This window comes from Heteronotia binoei, chromosome 17, assembly GCF_032191835.1.
Source record: "Heteronotia binoei isolate CCM8104 ecotype False Entrance Well chromosome 17, APGP_CSIRO_Hbin_v1, whole genome shotgun sequence".
Classification (NCBI taxonomy): domain Eukaryota; kingdom Metazoa; phylum Chordata; class Lepidosauria; order Squamata; family Gekkonidae; genus Heteronotia; species Heteronotia binoei.
The window spans coordinates 5,861,539-5,888,117 of NC_083239.1; the positions used below are offsets into that span (position 1 = coordinate 5,861,539).

Genomic DNA, 26,579 nt, shown 5'->3' on the forward strand with positions numbered 1-26,579 from the left:
CTCAGAGTCTGAGCAGTCACAATCTCGTTTTTTCTTCCTCCCCCACAACAAACACCTTGTGAGGTGGGTGGGGCTGGAGAGGGCTCTCACAGCAGCTGCCCTTTCAAGGACAATTTCTATGAGAGCTGTGGCTGACCCAAGGCCATTCCAGCAGCTGCAAGTGGAGGAGTGGGGAATCAAACCCAGTTCTCCCAGATAAGAGTCTGCACGTTTAATGTTACTTTAAAAAACAGATAAGAGATATAGAAGAAGAGAGAAAGAGAGGTCCTATATAAGACAAAACAGAGAGACAGAAGAAGAGTGAAAAAGAGAGATAGAAGGTCCTATATAAGACAAAACACAGAAGGCAAGCAACAGTCAAAAGAAGCTGAACATCTAACCGATTAGATGGTGGGACCAACTGCCAAGTGTACCTGAGTGAGAGAATTCTCTTACCCCTTTCCCTCTCCCATCTTGTTGCATGGAGTACCAGTGGGAATAGTAGATCACTGGGACGCCGAAATTTTCGTAATAGCCCCCCTCGTCCTCCTTCGACATAGTCTTAGGGGTGGACTAGTTAGCCAAACACGAACTGAACATTAAGTGGGGTGATCAAATTATTGACTTTAAGGACCCCTTCTGTAAGAACCACATCTGGCGGGGGCCGTGGGGCCCGGAGCCACCGCCACTTAACAAAAAATTGTGCCTCACCATAGAGGAAGTGGGATCGATCCCCCAGGAGTATAGAGATTTGAAAGCGGTGTTCAGTGAAGAGGAAGCCAACGAGCTCCCACCACAGAGAGACACTGACCGTGCCATAGAACTAATCCCTGGCCAGAGCCTACCCATGCAAAAATTTACTCCCTGGGATGGGCAGAAAAGGCCGAGCTCGAGAAGTTCCTAGACAAAAACTTGGAGCGAGGGTTCATACGCCCCGCCACGGCACCCCAAGGCGCACAAGTACTCTTACCTCCTAACATCCAAGCGATGCCGCTCCTTTTCCTTAGTATGCTTGGGATTGAGACAAAAAGAGGGCAGAATTATGAACATACGAACCTATGAAGCTGCCTTCTACTGAATCAGACCTTTGGTCCATCAAAGTCAGTCTTGTCTTCTCAGACTGGCAGCGGCTCTCCAGGGTCTCAAGCTGAGGTTTTTCACGCCTACTTGCCTGGACCCTTTTTAGTTGGAGATGCCAGGGATCAAACCTGGGACCTTCTGCTTCCCAAGCAGATGCTCTACCACTGAGCCACCATCCCTCCCCAAGCATATGAACCTATGAAGCTGCCTTATACTGAATCAGACCCTCGGTCCATCAAAGTCAGTATTGTCTTCTCAGACTGGCAGCGGCTCTCCAGGGTCTCAAGCTGAGGTTTTTCACACCTATTTGCCTGGACCCTTTTTTGGAGATGCTGGGGATTGAACCTGGGACCTTCCGCTTCCCAAGCAGATGCTCTACCACTGAGCCACCATCCCTCCCCAAGCATATGAACATATGAAACTGCCTTATACTGAATCAGACCCTTGGTCCATCAAAGTCAGTCTTGTCTTCTCAGACTGGCAGCGGCTCTCCAGGGTCTCAGGCTGAGGTTTTTCACTCCTATTTGCCTGGACCCTTTTTTGGAGATGCTGGGGATTGAACCTGGGACCTTCTGCTTCCCAAGCAGATGCTCTACCGCTGAGCCACCATCCCTCCTACATATGAAGCTGCCTTCTATTGAATCAGACCCTTGGTCCATCAAAGTCAGTCTTGTCTTCTCAGACTGGCAGCGGCTCTCCAGGGTCTCAAGCTGAGGTTTTTCAGACCTATTTGCCTACACCCTTTTTTGGAGATGCCGGGGATCGAACCTGGGCCCTTCTGCTTCCCAAGCAGATGCTCTACCACTGAGCCACCGTCCCTCCCAATTACCTTCTCCACTGTATGAAAAGTGGAATTCCCCTTAGGAATAAAGGCTGGGTCCAACTTCAGCTAGGGTTGTCCGCTTCAGGTTTGAAAATTCCTGGAGATTTGGGAGGCAGGACCTAGAGATGGTGGAGTTTGAGGAGAGAGCTTAGCAGGGATGTGATTTCATAGAGTCTACTCCCTGAAGCTGCCATTTTCTTCACAGTACTTGATTCCTGGAGTCTGAGATCACCTTTAACTCCAGGAGAATGCCAGACCCTACCTAGAGGTTGGCATCTCTACCTTCAGCACTGCTCTATTGTTATGAAAAACACAAACCCTGTGTATAGATATTGCTTGCAATTCTGAAACCCTCCTACCTGAAGTGATTCCCACTAGAAAAATGATCTTCATGGTTAGTTCCTTGAGAGGACCCAATGCTGTGGGCTCAATGGGGAGTTTCAAAACCCTGGGAACCACATATAAACTGGGAAATGGAGGTGGATTAATTAAGGATGTACCCCCTGAGTGACAGATTTTTCTTTTCTGGTACCCCTAATAGCCAAAATAGCTACCACCTGCCATTTGAAGGTACTAGTGCTAACTAAGGGAGTGTCAGAACTTAAGAACTTCAAACGGATCCCATACTTGGTTACAAAGCTAGGATTTTATTAGAAAGAACTAAGCACTGGAAGAGGCAAGATAACAGTGATGGCGAGAGCCAGCACCAACTCAATTTTATACACGTAAAGCAAACATCTCACAAAGCCACAATTCACACCGTTGCAGGCACATCTGTCTTCTCACCATCACTATCAGTAGAGAGGATGCCTCCCTACTCCGAAGGCCATGCTGCTCGGCTTCAAAGGGTCCTAGTGTGAGAATGTGCAGAGACATAACATAACTCATTCTACAGCCCCAAATATTTTGGATACCAGTGGGGCAAGGTTAATTACTATTCAGGCACTTTGGGTTAAACAAGGGTTACAACATGGAGTCGGTTTGGTTCAGTAACAAAACCGCTCTGAGTCACAGTAAGAGTACAATACAGCATTGGTTGCATTATAAGGAATCAGCAGTAAAGATACAAGTTCTGACAGGGAGGGACGGTGGCTCAGTGGTAGAGCATCTGCTTGGGAAGCAGAAGGGCCCAGGTTCAATCCCTGGCATCTCCAAAAAAGGGTCCAGGCAAATAGGTGTGAAAAACCTCAGCTTGAGACCCTGGAGAGCCATGAATGGGGCTGTGGCTCAGTGGTAGAGCCTTTGCTTGGGAAGCAGAAGGTCCCAGGTTCATTCCCCAGCATCTCCAACTAAAAAGGGTCCAGGCAAGTAGGCGTGAAGAACCTCAGCTTGAGACCCTGGAGAGCCTTGAATGGGGCTGTGGCTCAGTGGTAGAGCCTTTGCTTGGGAAGCAAAAGGTCCCAGGTTCATTCCCCAGAATCTCCAACTAAAAAGGGTCCAGGCAAGTAGGCGTGAAGAACCTCAGCTTGAGACCTGGAGAGCCACGCCCAGTCTGAGAAGACAATACTGACTTTGATGGACCAAGGGTCTGATTCAGTATAAGGCAGCTTCATATGTAAGCCCCTTGTTCAAACCTTCCTGTAAGAAGGTGAGAACCTCCTTAACCATCCCTGATAGTGGATCTAATTTATGCTTCCCACACCACTCTTGGAAAACCTGCCAGGTGTTATAAACCCTGCTTGTGGATGTCCTTCTAGAGGCTAGCATGATAATAATCAGATTATCCTAGCTCTGCAAATGGTGACCGTTCAACCTCCAGGCTGTTAAACTTTAAAGGCCTGGCTGAGGATGCCTTGTATATACCTGTATCACCCTCTGTAACAGCTGAATAGGAGGGAAGGTGTACAGAAATTGATTTGGCCGTTTGCAGCTCGGTGCATCTACTGCAATGGCTCAAAATACACTTGGAACTTGACCATTTTGGTTCATGGCAAATAAGTCTGTCTCTACCTTGCCAAATTCAAGACAGATTTGTTGGGAAATGTCCTTGTTCAGCATCCATTCTGACTGGTTTAGAGCCTGCCAACTCAATCAGTCCACTAAGGAATCTTACTGTCCTGCCACATGCACCGCTTCTAAGGACTTCAGTCCATTAAAACCTTTACTTTTTCAAGGAGGATCCAAAATCTGGCCCCTCCCTGCCTGTTCACACAGGCTTTGGCTGTCATGTTGTCTGTGTGTAAAAGGATGTGGTGCCCTGATGGCCTACACTGCTAACAAACCTAACTTTATGGCTCTGAGCTCCAATAGGTTGATGTGTCTGTCGTCTCCTCTGAGGACCAAGTGTCCTATGCCATTCTCCCTTGTACATAGCCCCACCCCAGCTAGCGAGACTTGCATCCGTTGTCATGGTAATTCTCTTCGGGTCCATCTTCGGGAGAGCCAGTTTGGTGTAGTGGTTAAGTGTGCGGTCTCTTATCTGGGAGAACCGGGTTTGATTCCCCACTCCTTCACTTGCACCTGCTGGAATGGCCTTGGGTCAGCCATAGCTCTGGCAGAGGTTGTCCTTGAAAGGGCAGCTGCTGTGAGAGCCCTCTCCAGCCCCACCCACCTCACAGGGTGTCTGTTGTGGGGGAGGAAGGTAAAGGAGATTGTGAGCCACTCTGAGACTCTTCGGAGTGGAGGGCGGGATATAAGTCCAATATCTTCATCTACCTCACAGGGTGTCTGTTGTGGGGGAGGAAGGTACAGGAGATAGTGATCCGCTCTGAGACTCTTCGGAGTGGAGGGCGGGATATAAATCCAATATCTTCATCTACCTCACAGGGTGTCTGTTGTGGGGGGGGGGGAGGAAGGTAAAGGAGATAGTGATCCGCTCTGAGACTCTTCGGAGTGGAGGGCGGGATATAAATCCAGTATCTTCATCTACCTCACAGGGTGTCTGTTGTGGGGGGGGGGGAAGGTAAAGGAGATTGTGAGCCGCTCTGAGACTCTTCGGAGTGGAGGGCGGGATATAAATCCAATATCTTCATCTACCTCACAGGGTGTCTGTTGTGGGGGAGGAAGGGAAAGGAGATTGTGAGCTGCTCTGAGCCTCTTCGGAGTGGAGGGCGGGATATAAATCCAATATCTTCATCTTCTTCTGTCTTCTTCCATTAAAGGCATCCCCTCCAGGAACCTGGAAGGAGCATTTCACCACGAGTACCCACTGTAGTGACAAAGATCCAAGCGGACAGCAGTATTGGTCTGAAGCAGTTGAACAAAGCAGGAGTCAAGTTTCACCTTTAAGACTAACCGATTTTTTTTTTTCGAACGTAAGCTTTCATGGGCTCTTAAGCACACTTCATCAGACGAGGAATCCAGCACAGTCCTAGGCAGGTGTTTGTTCCAAATTTCATAATAATTTTGTAATTCAGCAATTTCTGTTTCCGTTCTGCTCTTGAAGTTCCTTTGCAGTAAAACAGCTACCTTGAGGTCACCCATCGAATGCTTTGGAAAGCTGACATTAAGAATCAGAACTGAGAAATCTGTGGGAGAACACTTTAACCTTCTAGGTAGGCCTTAGGGATGGCTGGTGAGTACCCCCTCCCCATGCATGCCCTGCCACCCTGGTGCCCTTTCCCCACCACGTCTTCCACCAGGTACCTATCCATACCTTCACCCTTGCTACCCACCTCTCCACTGCCTCTTCCACCTCACAGCCTACCTGGCAGGGAAAAGTCACTGAGGGCAGTGGGGCAGAGCGGTGGCAGGTGCTCTCAGAGGTGCTCAGAGGCAGGCTCTGAGTACCTCCGAGTGCATGTGCCAACCCGCCTACCCCGTTCAGCCTTTCTGGGTGTCTGCTTCCACCTGGGAAGACTGAGCAGAGGCAGTGTGTAGGTGGGTGTGCTTGGTGGCACTCAGTGCCACGCCACCATGCCTGCCCTCACGGCCGCAGGTATGGGGGAGGGGACCAGGGGCCTAGGGCACCAGAAACCCTGGAGCTGGCCCTGGGCTTCAGATCAAAAGGGAGGGCATGATACTGAAAATGTTTTCCATCGTAAGCAGAACACGGAAACCTCTGATGAACCACTAGAATGCATTTCTGTATATAAACCTCTGAGAGATCTACTGAAGCCAAGAAGTCTCCTCTCTGAATTGCTGCTACAATGGACCAAAGGTTCTCCATTCTTTATGTGTCTATTCAGCCACCAAAGACCTAGGATGGTCATCTTTCTTGGGAACTACAAACAGAATGGAATGGACCCCCGATGTCCTTTGTACCTCCAGCATAAGTTCTATCGCCCTTATGTCCAGCAGATACTGGATGGCTTTCTGATGGAGCAAGTGCTTCTATCTGGAATGCTTCTTTGGTACCTCTAGGAAATGGTTGGAAGGACTTGATCTGAATTCCAGAGAATAGCCATGTTGTCACAGTTTCGAGGACCCGCTTGTTGGTTACAGTCTGATTCAAGTGAGTCACAGAAAGAAGCAGGCGGCCTCTAACTTTTGAAATGCATGTGACCTTGGCAGAGTCATGTAGAAGTACCCTTTTTGGTTCCTTTGGCATTATGACAAACCTTCTTGTAGGTTGTTTCGACTGCCATCTTCCCTTGAAAGATCTGGAGGATCTGAAGCCGGGAGATCTCTTAGAGTCTCAAAAATAATCTTGAAAGGATGAGGGCCGTTTCTTGGGTTTGTCCTCTTTTTTCCTTGACGGCAAAGACTTTTTCTTGTCCTCGTCTTCCACCAGGTACCTATCCATATCGTCACCAAATTTGACCACCTTAAAGGAGATGCCTGCCAATCTGGACTGAGCCGAGCGATCCACTTCCCAGCTCCTAAGCCATATGTTACTCCAGGCTGACAGATGAATGGCCTCTAGGGAGGCATTTGTCACAAAGGCTGTGGCAGAGGTGATCTTCTTAGTTCATCCTCCAGGTTCTTGGGTAGGTTGCTGTCCACTGAAGCTGTCAGCTGCCCAGGAATAAGCTGCGTTAGCCAACAAGGAACGAGCTGTAGAAGCTCTCAGAGCTTTGATGAAGATTTGCAATCCTTGAACAGTGCCTGCTTGACGCATCTGTCGCAAGGATCCTTGGGAAGACTATTTGCTCCAGGGGCAGTACAGAGTTGGGGCACAGGCTTGTGACCAGATAATCTACCAGAGGCAGCTTGAATTTCTCTGCTGCCTCAGTTACCAAGGAATAAAACTTAGAAATGATAAGATGATTAGATTTCAGTCTCCTAGGCAGTTCTCATTCAGTGCTAACAATTTTGTTAGACTGTGGGGAAGGGAGCTGCCCCCTCTTTTGGTAAGAATTTATTAGACCCCTCTGGAAAATTGGGGTCTGGGTCCTCCTTTTCCTTGGCCCTACTTTAAATCTCCAATGCACACACCACCTTCAGCCATAGTTTTGTGTACACTTCTTGAGGGGAAAGGCATGTTGGCATGGTTTTTCCACAGGTTCTTCCTCTTCAGTTTGGTGTAGTGGTTAAGTGTTCGGACTCTTATCTGGGAGAACCGGGTTTGATTCCCCACTCCTCCACTTGCACCTGCTGGAATGGCCTTGGGTCAGCCAGAGATCTGGCAGAGGTTGTCCTTGAAAGGGCAGCTGCTGTGAGAGCCCTCTCAGCCCCACCCACCTCACAGGGTGTCTGTTGTGGGGGAGGAAGGTAAAGGAGATTGTGAGCCGCTCTGAGACTCTTCGGAGTGGAGGGCGGGATATAAATCCAATATAGGAGAGGAGAAGCTAGGGTCCCAGAAGTACAGACTACGCCACCCACAAGTCCACAGGAGAATGACAATAATTATTTTTTAAAAATCAATAAAAGGGAATCATGATCCAATGAGGCTAGTTCCAATACTGGGCTCTTCAATCAGAAAACGTCTCTTCTGATCAATATTCTGTCCATGAGTGGGCAGAACTAATTTACTTTCCGTTCAAGGCCAAGAATCAAGGACAGCCAGTACTGTAACTCAGCTGAGGAGAGAATCATATTCAAATTTGGCCACAAAGGAAGAACAAGTCATGCACCAAACATTGCCATCTGCATTCCTTCTGGGAACGGTGGGTACATTGGATTTCTGTTGGTGACATGGCTGGCTGAAGGAGAAGAAAGAAAGATTCATAAATCCTTTTGCCAAGTCTTCTAGAGATTGAATATCACAACATCTCCTAATTTAATTAATCATGCCATAGAAATTTGCAGTGGGTCAGTGGAACATTAAGCCACTGGAAAGGTGCTTTTGAAAAAAGCATAGGAAGAGTCAGCTAGGAAGGGGAGTCAGCTATAAAGGAGAGTTCTTAGCAAGAAGACTGCAAAAGATGATGACCCTGCCATTTTATATATATATATATATAAAAAAAAATTTTGGCCACTGTGTGACACAGAGTGTTGGACTGGATGGGCCTTTAGCCTGATCCAGCATGGCTTCTCTTATGTTCTTATGTTCTTAAGACAGCAGTGAGCCCAAGTACAAGGCACCAAACTCTGTAGATTCTATAACAATGAGATCATCTGTGAGTCTTCTATCTGCAGCAGTTTCTCTTTCCATGAACAGAATTTTTCCTAGTAAAACACACACATTTTGTTTAATTTTTTGTTACAATAAGTGGCATGTGAGTGGCATTAAAATGTCATATAAATAAAACGGTACTAAAAACCACCAACTATAACTACAACAAAAATAAGGCACACCTAAGTAACAACACTAAACAAAGAACATTGTTTCCTGCAAAATATCATTCTGGACAAACAAAAGGAAGTTGACTTTCTGTTCAAGGCCACAGAATTCATTGCCACGGGACTAAAACAGAACAACTGTTATTTTATCTTATTACATTTTGAAACCAAGTAGGCAGCTTTTGACAGTTATGAAAGCTGAAAAAACCAAGCTACTTGCAAAGAAGGAAGAGGTTGCTACATACTTGGGAAATTCCTGGGATATGCAAAACAATAAAAACAACTTTGCAAATTAACCCAAAGAGGGAAAAATACAACATGGATTGAGGAGGCCTGACCATGCTAGGGTTGCCAATCCCCAGGTGGGGGCAGGGGATCCCCCGGTTTGAAGACCCTCCCCCCGCTTCAGGGTCGTCAGAAAGCGGGGGGAGGGGAGGGGAGGGGAGGGAAATGTCTGCTGGGAACTCTGTTATTCCCTAGGGAGATTTATTCCCATAGAAAATCATGGAGAATTGATCTGCAGATATCTGGGGCTCTGGGGGGGGGCTGTTTTTTGGGGAAGAGGCACCACATTTTCAGTATAGCATCCAGTGTTTCTCCCCAAAATACCCCCCAAGTTTCAAAAAGATTGGACCAGGAAGTCCAATTCTATGAGCCCAAAAAGAAGGTGCCCCTATCCTTCATTATTTCCTATGGAAGAAAGGAATTGAAAAGGTGTGCCGTCCCTTTAAATGTGATGGCCAGAACTCCCTTTGGAGTTCAATGATGCTTGTCACAGCCTTGATCTTGGCCCCACCCCTAATGTCTCCTGGCTCCACCCCCAAAGTCTCCTGGCTCCACCCCCAAAGTCCCCAGATATTTCTTGAATTGGACTTGGCAACCCTAGTGCCAACTCTAGCTGTTAGATAAAAATGGAAACTTTAGCCAGAGGTTGCTGGGGTTGCCAATCCCCAGTTGGGGCAGTGGATTCTCTGGTTTGGAGGCCCTCCCCCCACTTCAGGGTTAGCAGAAAGTGGCAGAGGGGTTGACTCCACAGAGACTGGTCCCCATAGGGTATAATGCAGAATAAATCCATATTTGGGGTTCTGAAGGGGCTTTTTTTTTTTTAGGCAGAGGCATCAAGTTTCCAGCATAGCATCTAGTGCCTCTCCTAAAAAAAAACCTCCCAAGCTTTAAAAAGATTGGACCAGGGAGTCCAGTTCTATGAGTCCCGAAAGAAGGTGCCCCTATCCTCCATGATTTCCGGTGAAGGGAAGGCATTTTAAAGGAGTGTGGTCCCTTTACAAGTGATGGCCAGAACTCACTTTGGCATTTGTGCTTGTTGTACCCTTGCTCCTGGCTCCACCCCCAAAGTCTCCTGGCTCCAACCCCAAAGTCCCCAAATATTTCCTGAGTAGGACCTGGCAAACCTATCAGAGGCAGTAAGCCCCTGATTATCAGATCCTGGGGCAAAGAAGGTGCTTGAACACAAGTGTGAAGAAGAAGAAGAAGAAGATATTGGATTTATATCCCGCCCTCCACTCCAAAGAGTCTCAGAGCGGCTCACAATCTCCTTTCCCTTCCTCCCCCACAACAGACACCCTGTGAGGTAGATGAAGATATTGGATTTATATCCCGCCCTCCACTCCGAAGAGTCTCAGAGCGGCTCACAATCTCCTTTCCCTTCCTCCCCCACAACAGACACCCTGTGAGGTAGATGAAGATATTGGATTTATATCCCGCCCTCCACTCCGAAGAGTCTCAGAGTGGCTCACGATCTCCTTTCCCTTCCTCCCCCACAACAAACACCCTGTGAGGTGGGTGGGGCTGGAGAGGGCTCTCACAGCAGCTGCCCTTTCAAGGACAACCCAAGGCCATGCTAGCAGGTGCAAGTGGAGGAGTGGGGAATCAAACCCGGTTCTCCCAGATAAGAGTCCACGCACTTAACCACTACAGCAAACTGGCTCTCTACACCAAACTGGTGTGGGAAGATATCCTTTTGTTACCTTCCCCCTCCCCCAGAAAGGGCAGCATAGTCATCCACTAATATTTGATTTCTAGAAAGGCAGAGAGATACCTATGTACTGTACAGACTACAGATATGATTTAAAAAATCTCTGCCCAGAGATCTAACAACCTACCTCAAGTGAGAGAAATATGGACAGTAAGGGAAAGAAGATAGTAACTGATAACACACACAATGCAGGCCTTAAGGTAGGGGTGGGGAATGTTAGGCCCAAGGGCCACTTATGGCCCTCGAGATCACTTAGTCTGGCCCTTGGGGATTGCTGGGCCGAGCTGAGCCATGTGGTGGCCTCCCTGGGGCCCGGCTGGCCAGTGAGGATCATGCGGACCAGTTGCGCTGTGCAGCAGCCTCCCCAGGGCCTGGCTGGCTGGCGGGGATTGTGGGGCCCAGCTACACTGAGGCCTCCCTGGAGTCTGGCTGGCCGGCCAAGATAACTGCAGGACCTGGAAAAGTCACTGTCACAGTTCAGTTAAGTTTCCCCCTCATTTCTTTCTTTCCATTTCTTCCCCACATTTCTTCATTTCCCTTTCTTCCCCCTTCTTCCCCCATTTCTTTATTTCTCTTTCTTTCTCTTCCCCCATTTCTTTATTTTCTTTCATTATCCTTATGGGAGCCAGCTACGACCAGTTCAATTTGCACTTGATTATCCCAGATGGTGTGGCCTAATATGCTAATGAGAGTGTGACCTAATATGCTAATATTAAGGAATGTGACCTAATATGCCTGGAGACCTAGGCATTTGCCTAGGGTAGTGGGCTGGTGTGTGTGTGTGCTGAATTAGGCTCTCCCCACGTGGCTTCAAATAGAAAAACAATTATTTGCATTAATTTTGCCAGCCTGAATAGCTCTCCCTTGGTGGAGCACTGTTTTTTAAGTTGATAATTTTGTATGGCCCGTGAATGATGTTATAAATATCCAAATGGCCCTTGGCAGAAAAGAGGTTCCCCACCCTCGCTTGTTGTACCCTTGCTCCTGGCTCCACCCCCAAAGTCTCTTGGCTCCAACTCCAAAGTCCCCAAATATTTCCTGAGTAGGACCTGGCAAACCTATCAGAGGCAATTGATCCTGAGTCCATCTGTTCCTGGAACAGGATGTTCCAAGGCTACTGCTAAGCAACCAATACAACCCAGAAAGTCAGCCTGCCTGCAAAAACACACCCACAAACCAACACCACTGGACACCCACCAAACTTACACAATGTTCCTCCCTCTCACAGATAAAGGTTCTAAATACCCTGATCTCTCTTTTCTCCCACTTTCCTCTATAGACCTCTACTTTAAGTATCTTCCCAGTATCGTATCTTTCAGCTTGTTCAGATAAGGCCCCTCACCCATGCCCCCAACCCCAAAAATGGATTTGACTATCTCCTTTGGCTGTAGCGCTATAGCCAAGACCTGAAGTGAAGGCTAGGGTGGAGCGGCTGCATCAAACTGCCCTTGAAGATTCGCCTGGAAGAGCTCGAGCAGTCTAAACAGGAATGATTGCAAATAAGCTGTAAGCATGTCTAAAGCGCCTTGAATGTTCCCGTTTCTCCTAATGTCCTTGAAGTGTCATAGTTCAGCAGAAGAGGCTGATTCCAAAGGCAGAACGATTGCACATGTAGAGAGAAGCAAGAGTATTTTCGTTCCAGAGGATAATGGAGTGATGGGAACAGAACCAACTAGGGGAAACTTAATGGGGGGAAAGGAGGCATAAGAACCAAGGAAGGAGGGTCAGGGAGCACTCAGCAGAGGAGAGCTGACCTCATTTGGTGGCTATGAATCCAAAAATTCATGGTTCTGCCACAAATTCACTGCATTAGATCAGCTGCCTGCTCTGTGAAGGGCCAAACAAGGAGATTTGCACTGCCAGGTTTACGGGATGCACCACCCACCATGGTGAGTTTCACCCATCATAATGAACTTTTTCACACAGCCTATGTATTCCGGTATGGAAGTTGGTCAGTTACTGAACAGTAACGGGTTTCTGCTGGCATTTCAGACAGACCCAACTCAGTAACTGGCTGCTACCGGAATACTGTCACCTTTTCACACAGTCCCGCGGCTGTCCTGGTAGTGAGGCATGCCTGAGTCGTTACTAACAAAGAGCAGCTTCTTCCAGTTTTCAACCCCTCCTTCCAGGTTGAAATCGGTATGGGGCGCTGTGTGACATGTCCAGTATCTAATCCGGGAGCAGTTTTCGCGCCCTTTCCCGCCCGCCGGCGTGTGATCGCCGGCTCTTTTTTTTTTTGGAACGTCAGGCTAAGATCGTTATAGCGAGCGACGTATCACAACAGCATCACCATAGGGATGCCTGGGTTCCATTAAGATGCCAGAGATCGCCGCCGCTGAAACTTGGTAACTTATCTCAATGGAGCCTAGCCATCTCTATTGTGGTGCTGTTGTGATATGTCGCTATAGCGATCTTTGCCCGACGTTCCAAAGATAAATAAATAAATAAGTCGGAGATCGCGTGCCGGCAGTCGAAAACGGCTGGCGCTGGTGGAAGCGAGATAAAAGCGGAACAGTGTGAAATGGCTTGCTTCAATCACGGAACCCTACCGGGAAAAAAAACATGTGTCTGAAAACTCCCATCCCTGTCTCGGATTACTGCAAGGCGGCACAATACCGACTCCCTTCCGGTTTCCACCGGTAAGTGTGAAAAGGCCCATTGTGTCACCCTCTCTCTCTTTTGGCTGGTGGAAGTGGGGCCAGAGCTACCCAGCGAGCAGATCCGATAGAGATCAATAGGATTCCTCAATCAAACTGAAAAACTCTTGTATTTCTATTTATACTTCTTGAACATACTTGAAGCTGCCCTCTACTGAGAAAGCACATTAGCCTATCAAGGTCGATACAGTCACTCTGACCAGCAGCTGCTCTCCAGGGTTTCAGGCAGAGGTCTTCCAGATCATCTACTACCTGATCTTATTAATTGGTGATGCCAAGGATCGAGCTTAAGACAGTCTGTGTGCAAAACATATAATCTACCACTGAGTCACAGCCGCTTCCTAGGTGACTTATACTAAGTCAGGCCAAGGTCATTGTTGTCTATTCTGACCAGAAGTGGCTCTCCAGAGCCTCTGGTCAAGTTTCTTCTCCTTCGTGGAAGATGCCAGGGATTTAACCTGGGACTTTCTGCAAGCAAATGTTCTGCCAGGGAGCTATGGGCCCTATTCAACACCCTACATCCAAATGCTGACCTGAACCACATAGCAGTTTCTTACTGGCGGCTGCCAAGTCAGCAGGCATGTTATATTTCCCTCTTCTCTTGTGATTTGCTTTCAGCCACAATGCAGCAGTTTTCTGGGGGCACCAACTTAAGCAGTCACCCAGTGCTTCTAGCATGCTGTATAAATAGGCTTGCCAATCCCCAGGTCCCAGTGGGGGTTCCCTCGCTTTGGCAGGCTCCTTTCCCCACCCAGTCAGCTGGCCGGTGGGGGGGGGAGCCCCACCCCAACAGCCCCCATGTGCTTCAAACCTCAAAGGCTTAAGAAGGCATTGGGGATGGCTTTTTTTCTAGAAAGGTGCTCTGTGCCTTTAAATCGTAGACCAGGCTGGGGGTGGGACAAGCCTGCAGAACAACATGCCTGGTGGGAGGAAAGGGAAGGGAAGGAGCCCAGAAACTGCGTTGGTTCTATAATCTTCTCAGAGGCCATTTGCACAGGGTAAACTAGAACCTTTCGTTTCCTTGTGTTATTCTTTAGAACTTGGAACTTCAGCAACTCGTGAGTAAATTGCCCTAGTGAGACCACACAAGTGTGGGATTGTAAACTGTTTATTTTGGCTGCTCTGTGTGTGTGTGTGTGTGTGAGTAAGAGAGAGAGAGTACAGAGGAGGTGCAGCGGATTGGGATGCGGAAATGACGACTGCATTCAGGGGAACTACTCTGCTGGGTTTTTTACTTATTTATTTTAGGGAATGTGAAAGTCTCCTGGCTCCACCCCCAAAGTCCCCAGATATTTTCTGAGTCAGACTTAGCAACTCTACCAGAACTCCCTTTGGAGTTCAATTATGCTTGTCACAACCTTTCTATTGGCTCCAACTCCAAAGTCTCCTGGCTCCACCCCCCCCCCAAAGTCTCCTGGCTCCACCCACAAAGTCCCCAGATATTTCTTGAATGGGACTTGGCAACCCTAGATTGGGCTAGTCTAGGTTATCCAGGTTAGATTTAAACATGGATGATGATGATGATGATGATGATGATGATGATGATGATGATGATGATGATCAGGGCCTTTTTTTGTAGCAGGAACTCCTTTGCATATTAGGCCTAGAGTTGCCAATCCCCAGATGGGGGCAAGGGATCCCCCGGTTTGGAGGCCCTCCCCCCACTTCAGGGTCATCAGAAAGAAGGGGGGAAGGGAAATGTCTGCCGGGCACTCCATTATTCCCTATGGAGACCGATTCCCATAGGGTATAATGGAGAATTGAGCCACAGATCTCGGGGGGGGGGGCTGTTTTTTGAGATGGAGGCACCACATTTTCATAGCATCTGATGCCTCTCCTCAAAATACCCCCCAAGTTTCAAAAAGATTGGACTGAGGGGTCCAATTCTATGAGCCCCCAAAGAAGGAGCCCCTATCTTTCATTATTCCAAATAGAGGGAAGGCATTTAAAAGGAGCATGGTTCTTTTAAACGTGAGGGCCAGAACTCCCTTCAGTTCAAATGTGCTTGCCACACCCTTGCTCCTGGCTCCACCCCCAAAGTCCCCAGATATCTCTTGAACTGGACTGGGCAACCCTATCTATAAATTATAAGTGTTACAACAGCTATGCAAATGCCAATGGATGGCTTAGACAGGACAAACCATATACTCTTCCCACTCCACCACGAAGCTCCCTGGGTGACCATGGGTCAGTCACCCTCACTGAGCCTAACCTACCTCACAGGGTAGTTGAATGGTTAAAATAAGGAAGGAGAGAACCATATACGCTGTTCCGCGCAAAGGCCATTGAAATTCCGCACTTTCCTAGATTATGAACGTTTGTAAGAGCTCTATGCTCATCCTTATTCTGCATTATTTATTCCAATTCCATTAAGTCATTGGGAAAGGCAAAAAAAGTTCTCAGGGCACAGACACCACTTCTTTGTCGCAGCTACTACTCTCCTCCTCGGTAATAAATAAAAGCCCAACTATGGTGGCAAATCTGAGAATTTGCATTAGTCAGATGCGGCTGACTCAGGATTGGCTCGCACTGTCTCTGGCATGTCGTTGACTGATTTTGCTCACCCCCACCCACCCCCAGCTCCATCAGGCAAGAACTCCACCAGAAGGCCAGTGACCTTGTTTTTTTGGGGGGGGGTCAATGGAAAAAGTCCAGAAAAGGGCAACTAGAATGATTAAAGGGCTGGAACACTTTCCCTATGAAGAAAGGTTGAAACGCTTGGGGCTCTTTAGCTTGGAGAAACGTCGACTGCGGGGTGACATGATAGACGTTTACAAGATAATGCATGGGATGGAGAAAGTAGAGAAAGAAGTCCTTTTCTCCCTTTCTCACAATACAAGAACTCGTGGGCATTCGATGAAATTGCTGAGCAGCCAGGTTAAAACGGATAAAAGGAAGTACTTCTTCACCCAAAGGGTGATTAACATGTGGAATTCACTGCCACAGGAGGTGGTGGCGGCCACAAGCATAGCCACCTTCAAGAGGGGTTTAGATAAAAATATGGAGCAGAGGTCCATCAGTGGCTATTAGCCACAGTGTGTGTGTATGTATAAAATTTTTTGCCACTGTGTGACACAGAGTGTTGGACTGGATGGGCTGTTGGCCTGATCCAACATGGCTTCTCTTATGTTCTTATGTTCTAATGCCTTCACTTGGGTGAGTGAGAAGACAGTAAGGGTGGCAGGCACTCTTGTATTTCTCTTCACAACAGGCCTTACTCCTAGTTTTCTATACTTTGAATATCTTAACAACTTAGGAAGAATTGCTTGGGAAGACATAGCTTCAGTGCTCCGGAGGTGTCTCCAGTCCTGTCTTTCTTCGTGGCATAACAACTTTGGATTTAGGACTATGCTGCCTCTTGGAGGCTACTGCTCACAATTATTTTTATGAGCCAAATTTTAATGGATAAACAGTTTTATTAACAAAATTTCAGGGATCCTAAAATATTTTCCAGTACACCACCCATATTCTTGAATTTCTCATACCATTCCCTAGGATTGCCAAGTCCAATTCAAGAAATATCTGGGGACTTTGGGGGTGAAGCCAGGAGACTTTGGGGGTGGAGCAAGGAGACATTGGGGTGGAGCCAAGATCAAGGCTGTGACAAGCATCATGGAACTCCAAAGGGAGTTCTGGCCATCACATTTAAAGGGATGGCACACCTTTTCAATGCCTTCCTTCCATAGGAAATAATGAAGGATAGGGACACCTTCTTTTGGGGCTCATAGAATTGGGCCCCCTGGTCCAATCTTTTTGAAACTTGGGGGGTATTTTGGGGAGAGGCACTGGATGCTATACTGAAAACTTGGTGCCTCTACTCAAAAAAACAGCCCCCCCCCCCCGAGCCCCAAATACCTGCAGATCAATCCTCCATGATTTTCTATGGGAATAAATCTCCAGAGGGAATAACAGAGTGCCCAGCAGACATTTCCCTCTCCCTCTCCCGCTTTCTGACGACCCTGAAGCGGGGAGAGGGCCTCCAAACTGGGAGATCCCCTGCCCCCACCTGGGGATTGGCAACCCTACCATTCCCTCTGTTTCCTGCCCCTTTGGGTAACTGATTTAGCATCAAGTCTCCGCCCCTTACTTAAACTAGCAACAAAAGACTCCTTTTCCATTTCTCCAGAAGGTCTGAAGTGAGTGCAGTAGTCTCACTTTATGGGGAAGGGAGTTATACAATCTAGGGATAGTAGATGCAAAGTCTTACCTAAAGCAGGGCAGTTCATGCAAGAGGGCCTCATTTACTGGCAGGTTGATAACAGGTCTCCTGTGTTGGAGGAAAACAATGCTGTTAGCAAAATAGATTCACGTGATCCAACCCTTAGTTTCCCTCCCTGTCTACCCCCATAGAAATGCTGAATTTCTACAGCTGAAAACAGAGGCCCCCCTATACATCATTGCAAGTTAAGGGCAATATTCTAGAAAATGTGCTGGGAGAAAGAACTAGGTCTTTTTTACAGCAGGAACTCCTTTGCATATTAGATCACACACCCGTGATGTAGCCGATCTTCTAAGAGCTTACAGGGCTCTTCTTACAGGGCCTACTGTAAGTTCGGGGAGAATTGGCTATATCAAGGATGTGTAGCCTAATACGCAAAGAAGTTCCTGCTACAAAAAATGAGTTCGTGCGGTAGCTATGTGAGCACGTGCGGAAAGAAATAAGCAGAATCAACGAGCCAGATATTGATTGCGAACTGCACAAATGCAACATTTAAAAAGCAAAATATCCAATAGCACAGAAAGAAGGGTAGATGAAGAAAAAGAAGATATTGGATTTATATCCCGCCCTCCACTCCGAATAGTCTCAGAGCGGCTCACAATCTCCTTTACCTTCCTCCCCCACAACAGACACCCTGTGAGGTAGATGAAGATATTGGATTTATATCCCGCCCTCCACTCCGAAGAGTCTCAGAACGGCTCACAATCTCCTTTCCCTTCCTCCCCCACAACAGACACCCTGTGAGGTGGGTGGGGCTGGAGAGGGCTCTCCCAGCAGCTGCCCTTTCAAGGACAACCTCTGCCAGAGCTATGGCTGACCCAAGGCCATTCCAGCAGGTGAAAGTGGAGGAGTGGGGAATCAAACTTGGTTCTCCCAGATAAGAGTCCGCACACTTAACCACTACACCAAACTGGGTAGAAGCCTGGGGGGGGGGGGGCAGCAGAAGAAAAATTCTGTCCAAACATTGGGTTGGATCCAGTGCAGTGTTTCTGTGCATGCAAGAACTTCTCCCCATGGAGTGTGACTTCCTTAGCCCCCCATGTCTTGGCAGTCTGGAACGTGCACGCCCTCCAAGTCCTGTTCCTGGGGTTTCTCTCTCCCCTGGGAACAGGATTTTAAGGTGGTATTTCAAATTACCACCAGAGCTGTAAACTAGAAAATCTGAACACATGCTATCTGGAATGTTGTACTGAATTTAACCTGCTGTTCTCTTCCAAATGAACTTCAAAGGAGAATTCAATGCGAAAGTGCTGGATTCAAATTCATCAAGAAATTCACCCCAAGCTTGAACAAGGATTTGAGATTTCTTACTTAACACAGCTGCTAAAGTGAGGGTTTACAGACATTAATTATTTCTGTGTATTATGTCTCACACTTTATTAGTGGACCTCACCTGCTCTGAATGGAGTGAATTCTCTTTACCTGGTTTTATTTCTAAACGCCTTCTCTTTGTAATGTCTCCCCACTCTCAGCTTTCTGTTGCTTGTAACTTTAATATAAATATATCTCCTATGGATGTATGTTCCATGAGTCTAACGAAGAGCTCTGACTCATGAAAGCAAGTGTGGAATATGGACATATGAAGCTGTCTTATACTGAATCAGACCCTCAGTCCATCAAAGTCAGTATTGTCTTCTCAGACTGGCAGCGGCTCTCCAGGGTCTCAAGCTGAGGTTTTTCACACCAATTTGCCTGGACCCTTTTTTGGAGATGCCAGGGATTGAATCTGGGACCTTCTGCTTCCCAAGCAGATGCTCTACCACTGAGCCCCCGTCCCTCCCTATTTTGTTAGCATTGCTGGAATATCCATTTGATTCTGTAAGGACTTCTGAACCTCTTGATCTTTCGTCTTTACTGCCAAAAAGAAAACTCTATGGGCTGGATCCTGTCAAGTTTTTTTTTTCTGGTGAAAAACTAAGAAGGAATTTTCTTCGGCCACCCGAAAACTCTATGCTGATAATCATGTGGTCTGTGTGTACAAAAGCCATGTGAGGCTGTAGTATAAAAGGGAACTGGGTGAGACTGAGTTTAAAAAAAAAACAAAAACATGCAACTGGCTGGATCCAACCTCATTTGTGAAGCACCAAACAGGAAAACAAGAGATCTTATTAACCTCAGGATGCATCATATCAACAGTGGATTGAGAGTAGTGCTTTGACACCACTCTGGATATACCAGAAAATCCTAATTCCTGCGCAGAATCCATTCAGCTCTACCTCTCTCTAACGGACTTGATCTCTCTCAAAATGTCTGTATTCTTTTTTTAAAAAAATATTGCTGATTAAGAACATAAGAGAAGCCATGTTGGATCAGGCCAATGGCCCATCCAGTCCAACACTCTGTGTCACACAGTGGCAAAAAAATTTATACATACACACACACTGTGGCTAATAGCCACTGATGGACCTCTGCTCCATATTTTTATCTAAACCCCTCTTGAAGGTGGCTATGCTTGTGGCCGCCACCACCTCCTGTGGCAGTGAATTCCACATGTTAATCACCCTTTGGGTGAAGAAGTACCTCCTTTTATCCGTTTTAACCGGATTAAGAACATTCGTTATATCTTGTGCAACATGCATACTGGATTTGAATGGGGACGCTTAAATTCTGCTGTAGCACTTGAAACCAGGATCAGCCTGCTAGCCTGTACCTGTCGACAGCTCTGTTATAGCATCCAGCCCTTGCTCACACTGAGAATCACAGCTTGAGCTACCTCCTTCCCCACCGGAACACCCACCTCGTTTCACATTGCTAGACATCTCTCTCCGCTAGCTGTACAGCATACTCATTGGTTCTGCAGCAGTGAGACCACCAGCTTTCAAAACAAGGGGCAGTAGTGGGAAGTCCCATCAAATCACAGCTGCCGTTTGGCAAGCCCATAGGTTTTTCAAGGCAAGACATAGTCAGAGGTGGTGTGCCATTGCCGGCCTTCACATCATGACTCTGGTATTCCAGGGCCAACCTTTCTTGGCTTCCAAGATCTGATGAGACAGGGCTAGCCTGGGTTCAAAACAAGGCATTGATATGATTGTCTTTAACTATTTCCTTAAGAAAAGAAATGAATTAATCACACACTAGATGTGACTATACTGGAATATGCATGGTGCACTTATATTTGGAATAGACGTCATTAGCCTTTAAGGTGCCCTGAATTTCTGTTTTGTTTTGTTAAAAGGCAAAGGTAGTCCCCTGTGCAAGCACCAGTCATTTCTGATTCTGGGGTGACATTGCATTACAATGTTTTCACGGCAGACTTTTTTAATGGTGGGGTGGTTTGCCATTGCCTTCCCCAGTCATCTACACTCCCCCCCCCCCCAGCAAGCTGGGCACTCATTTTACCGACCTCAGAAGGATGGAAGGCTGAGTCAACCTTGAGCCAGCTACCTGAACTCAGCTTCCACCGGGATTGAACTCAGGTCGTGAGCAGAGAGCTTGGACTGCAGTACTGCAGCTTTACCACTCTGCACCACGGGGCTCCCTTTGTTTTGTTTGGTTACATTACACTAAAACGGTTACTCTACTGGGATTATTTTGTGTTTCGACAGCTAAATTGGTTCCGTCTGGCCTAGTTAAATCCTTTAAATGCAAAAATGCCCCCCCACCCCCGCTGAATTGCAGAGGCGAAGGATTAACATTTTGGAAAATTCCCCATCCTCCCCCACCCCCAGATTCTATAAACCAACTACCCCCATCTTACTTTACTTGCCCCTTGACTGCTCTCAACAAGTTGTGTTTCCCAAAGTACCGTATTTTTCGCTCCATAAGACGCACCTAGTTTTTAGAGGCGTTTGTGTGAATTTAGAGGCTTTTGTGTGAATTTAGAGGTGTTTGTGTGAATTTTGAGGCGTTTGTGTGAATTTTTTGCAGTGTGTTCTCAGCAGGCCATTTTTGAAGGGTTTCAGTTTCTGCCTGCTTTAGATAGTCCCCATTTTAGGCTATGTTTATCTGGGAGTTGGCAGGAGGAGGCTGTCAAACTTGAGGCAGGCTTTGGCCTAGTCTCCTCCTCCTGCCCCCTCCCTCCTGTCTGGAACCAGCAATTCTGGGGGGGAGGGGCCTCCTAGAGAGACAGGAAATCCTTGAGGCCTGCTTCCCAGAATGCTGCAAGAGAGGTAAACCTCTTCCTGGGCGGGAACTGGGTTTGATAGGGGAGATTTTGAGTGGGAAACCCTTAGTTCAATTCAGTGAGTGATTCTGGCAACAGTCTTGGAGTCTGAGTTGGGCTTTGAGTTCAGTCAGTTGGGTTGGTGAGTCTGTCTGTTCCGGATGGTATGGCCAGGGCAAGTATTATATTAGGGGAAGAAGGAACGTTTTTCCCTACTTTGATTTATTGCTTCTGTTCACTTTTTTTTTTTTTTTTAACTGCCTGTATATAGTTGTAAATTTTAAATAAATGTTTTGTCTTTTTAAAAGATAGTGTAGCAGGAAAATAACGGAGCCACACACCCTACGGGTATGAAACGAGGTATTTTACTTCTGGTACCATAAGCAGGGTCCAGTTGAGCATCATGGCTCCAAAAATACTGAACCTTCCCACCCACCCCAATCCTCAGACTGTCTTTTTAAGCACAAAGCAAGCTTAGCCGGCAGGCCCTACAAGTTATCTGATTCAACATTCCCCACCCCCCTTGCTTTCCTTCTAGTATTTTTCCATTCCTCTTGTCCCCGTGCGTTATCAGCTCTAGCAAGAAGCTTCTCAGTGAGGTCTCTTTGTGTTATCCAATACACATCTGTGAATCCACACCCACTGAAGGCTGTCTGCTTCTAACAACATTGCATCAGACACCCTCTTTTTGAAGACAAAAGCATATTTTCATTTATTATTATAGGGGTATTTATTAATTATTCAGGGGTCTCCCTTCAGTAGTCCCTCTGTACCACATAGTTTCCCCAGTGGCCTTAGACCATGCTCCTGCAAGAGTGGAGTCCAGGGAAGGGGGAAGGCATACAGTTGGCAAGGGTGCCTATCCTCCAGGGGTCTCCCAAAGAAGGACTTTGGTCTCTGTCATAACCAGGTGCTGGGTTGGCAGAGGACCTTGAGTCCAGGCCTTAGAACTGGCAAGGGGGATTGGGAGTCCTGTTCCTCTCAGTCAGGAACCCCTAAATGGAGCAGGTGGTAGCAGCGTGCCTTAGTGTCAGGAAGAAGATTAGCTCCCTTCAGGAGTTGGCAACTCAAAAGGGAGTTGACGGGACCAGGTCTGAAGGCAGAATCGGGCCGGTTCCGTCACACCCCCACTAGAATGTCAAAGCCCTATCTTGTCTGATGATGTCATGGGTTTTGTTTTTGCAAAGACCCGGGAGGGGGGTGGGCAGGACTTAACCCAATTAAACTGAATCAAGTTGATTTCTGTTTTTGCATCAACCAGTGAGGGTCATCCTGTGTTGGTCGCACAGTTTATTTTGGATGGCATGATATTCTTATAGTATATCATCATATTTCTTCCTTCATCATGAACCTCACAACAAGGACTGTGTAAAATGGTCAGCTGTGCCCTGCACAGTGCCTTAGTATTCACATGCCCACTTCTTCACACATGCACAACAGAGCCAAGATATAGCCATTCTCCATTTAGTAATTTAACTTCTTGAGACCCAAGTGGGCCTTAAAACTTATGTGCATGCAAAAAAAAAAAAATCATTTGGGGCATGCCCAAAGGACAAAACAGGGATTACCAGAGACAGAGAAACACCAGGAAATCAAGATGGTCCTGGGAATACCAGAGAAATGGGACTGGATTGTGAAAGTCTTATTGTGGAGTGAGATGGACAAACTAACTAGAACGCTAAGAGACTATGATATAGATATATTCAAAAAGGAGTGGAAGAAATTTAAAGGATATATGGAGAAAGAGTGGAATGTAAAAAGACATTGGACAATTTTTTAGTATTGATGAGGGAAAAAAAATATTGAACTTTGATTAGTTACTGGTACCTTTAGTATTGAACTTAAATCTATAACTTTGGGGAAGTCAAACAAGGGAGGGAGGGGAGATTGAAATATCATATGGGTTAGTACAGGAAATTTATAATTAAGTTTTGTAACCATATGTTATCAATAAATTGTTAAAACACAAGATGGTCCTGGGAAAATAAGAACTTAGCCTCTCCAAAATCCTTAAATCCCAGCTTGCTAAACCAAGAAATCATCCTTCTAAATCATCTAAGCTTCTTCTCCTCCCAGGATACCATTTGCATACTTTAGCAAGCCTGCTGGCAGGGGCACAACCCGCTTCAGAGTGAGGCACTGCCAGCAGCAAAGTGTCAAGGTACAGCCCAGCCTCACTTCGCTTCTTGCAGTTATCTGCACCACAAGTCTACACTGAACAATCCCAGCCTGTGCCAGCTGCCCTCTATCGGTGAGCCCCTTTTCAGTTCCTGCTCCGGCCTCCTGGACCACACCCACCCAACAGTCTGCAAATGCACTGGCAATCTTAAAACTGCAAAGATTTGGCCATGTTTTTGGCTATGCCTTGCCCATCCCTAGCCTCAGCGTACCCAAGCCAAAAGGATAGCTGCAAAACCAGGGGTGTACCAAACAGAGATATGCACAGAAATGGAGCCATGATACTCAGTTCAAAAGCTCCGCAGTAGCAAAGCATGCACCCCCCCACCCCTCAGTACAATTGTCCGGAAACCTGAGAAGGAGGTAATGCTGTCCAAGGTAAAACAAAGCAGGTTTTAAGAAAGTATTCTAAGTAGCACTCAGCGGCAGCCAAACCCCACATCGAACTCACGCCCTAAACACACACCCTCAACAGGATCACAAAAAAAGATTGTGATGCACGGCATCAATCATAAAAAGCTCAGTTGAGATGATCAAGAAGACCCAGGACAGAGGTTGCTGCCCTGAATTTTCCTACCTGTCTCGAGCTACCTGTGAAGAACTCTGACAGCGGCACCATTACGGAGCCCCAAAAGAATAAGCCAAATGCATGCGGAGAACCAAGGGGAGCAAAAGCAAAAAAATAAAATAAAATCAGGTACCCAAGAGGAGACAAAAGGTGTGGAGGCCCGCTTGGATCCGCTCGATGTTTTGTTGCCAAGGTGGCCGAGCAGCTTGGCAGCTCGCAGAGGATTCTCCTAAGTCTCTCTCTCTCTCTCCTTGCTTTTCTGTGCAACAAGCAGGCAACATCATTTCCTTGGCCCGGATTCAATTCAATCAGCGTAGGAGCTGCCGAGCTTCTCCGAATGCCACTCCCCGCTCCGCCAAAAATTAAGCAACAAACAGGACCTAACAAATATCCACAAGGAAAGGAAAATCAAAAATAAAATTATTTCACGTCTTTTAAAAAAAGCGTCGTCTACAATCAATCCCCCGACCTCTGCCATTCTGCATTTTGCAATTCCCCATCGCCCTCCCCAACGTACATTGCCAGGTTCACACTGCCCCAGCTTTCCATGGCATGTCTGCCAAGCATCCTTGGCAGATCTCCAGCCCATGCCAGCTTTATTCGCTCGCTCTCTCCCCCTGTCTCACAGCTTCCCTGCCAACCTCCATCCCAACTGTAGTATCTCTATGCTACTCCTCTCCCTCCCCTCCTCTTTCTGACTGCTTCGTTCGCCTGGCAGAACTAGAAAGCAAGCCAACAAAAAGTAGCAAGACCCAAACATTCTGAACAACTAGGTTTTTAAAATAATAATAATAATAATAATAAAGCAGGACAAGGAAGAGCTTACCCCCTTTTATGTGTGGCTTCCTATTTCCTTCAGGCCAGCACCCGCCCGAACCCTCTTGGACGCCCGCCTTGTACCCTGTACCCTCAGGAGGTTCTGGATGTCAAGAAATGGGGAGAAAAGAAAGGAAGATAAGACCAGGTGGAGGCTGCCATTAAGTCTGGCGTCGTTCGTCTCCAAAGGGTGCCAAGGTTCTTTTTCCCCTTCTGCCATCAGAAGAACGTGGCGGGTAGCAGAACAGACACTCTTTTTATATGGCATCAGCTTGCTGAGGCACAAAGCATCATGGGACGGAGAGAGAGAGAAGGGAGGAGGGAGAATGAAAGAAAGAGGCAGTAAATGGTGAGGAATGAAGAGGCAGCAAACAGAAGTGTCCTTTTGAGATGCCATTTTGAGTCTTCTTTTAAAGCATGCGTACAAGTATACGAGAATTCAGAATGAGCAGACAAAATCTGAGCATTCAGAACAAGTTAAGAGGAATGAGGGAGAAGCTGCTGTTATTTGGTAATCAAAGTCAGAAACCAGAACCTGTTCTCTCACCCAAGCTCTTCTCATCTTGAAATACACGTTCATGAATGTTGATTCACAAAATAATGCAGCCTCCTTCTTACAATAGCCATTTTTCAAACAGGTCTTATGCATCGGTGGCAAGTTCCCCCCCACCCACCCCCAATCTGTGGTTCTCCTGAATGTGGATTCGCCTCCTTTCTCCATACAAATTACTGATATGTGTGGGGAAAGTACAAAGGCTGCAACTGTGGAAACAAAAAAATGTGGGAGAGGCATAACGGCCGTCTGAACCTGAAGACAGCAGTCATGAAGCCTTGCTCATCTGGATGGATGATCAAAGTAGGGCCGTTTCTTTTGTGGCCCCATAACGTTTCCCTACAGTGGAAGTAGTTCTCTTGGGTCTTGGAAGAGAAAGATCTTTCTCATCGCATTCTGCTTGAGATCAGGAACTGGACATGAGGCTTTCTGCTTGCAAAGTATGTACTTTATCCAGGGTTTTTTAAGTAGAAAAAGCCCAGCAGGAACTCATTTGCATATTAGGCCACATCCCCTGATATAACCATTGTTTTGCGCAGGTCTTTTTTGTAGAAAAGACCCATTTGTTTATTTGGGCAAGCCCCTTGATGCCGAGCCAGCCAGAACTACGCTCCTGTGCGTTCCTACTCAAAAAAAGGCCCTGACTTTATCACTGCACATGCCTCCCCAAGAAAGATGTTTAGGAACATACCCAAAGTTCAGGAATATCTGCTCAGTTATATCCAGACAAACCACTGAGCCATCAGGCTCAGCATTATCCACCAGAGATGGTTCCTCAAAGTCTCAGGCAGAAAGGTGTCTTCCCCTGCTACCTGAGATCCTGTCTGGAGATGCTAGGGATCAGCATGCAAAGCATATGCTCTGCCACTGAGCTGTGGACTCTCTCAGAGAGGAACTGCATTGACTAACAGAACAAGAAAGAAATGTTAAAATGATGTAGTGGGTTTTTTTGGGAAGGGGAAGGGGCGTTGTTGGTCTCACTTCCACAGATCTCAAAAGCAAATT

General features: G+C 47.0%; 1 protein-coding gene across 3 annotated transcripts in view; it reads right to left on the reverse strand.

The window, feature by feature from the left end:
* LOC132586064 (peptide methionine sulfoxide reductase MsrA 2-like) overlaps positions 1–25,267 on the reverse strand; it is a 59,932-nt gene extending 34,665 nt beyond the window's left edge. Inside the window, exons 1-2 of one of the 3 annotated variants that reach the window (XR_009556345.1) lie at positions 25,032–25,267; positions 7,837–7,905 (exon numbers count right to left, since the gene is read on the reverse strand). Coding sequence is in view for 1 of the 3 variants with exons in the window: in XM_060258003.1 (XP_060113986.1) it covers positions 7,837–7,905; positions 24,339–24,489 (220 nt within the window). In the remaining 2 variants the exon portion in view is untranslated. Of the gene's footprint in view, positions 1–7,836; positions 7,906–24,214; positions 24,308–24,338; positions 24,600–25,031 lie in introns of those variants that run through there. The other 2 variants (XR_009556346.1, XM_060258003.1) reach the window with 2 other exon arrangements.
* Between the last annotated feature and the right edge of the window lie 1,312 nt (positions 25,268–26,579).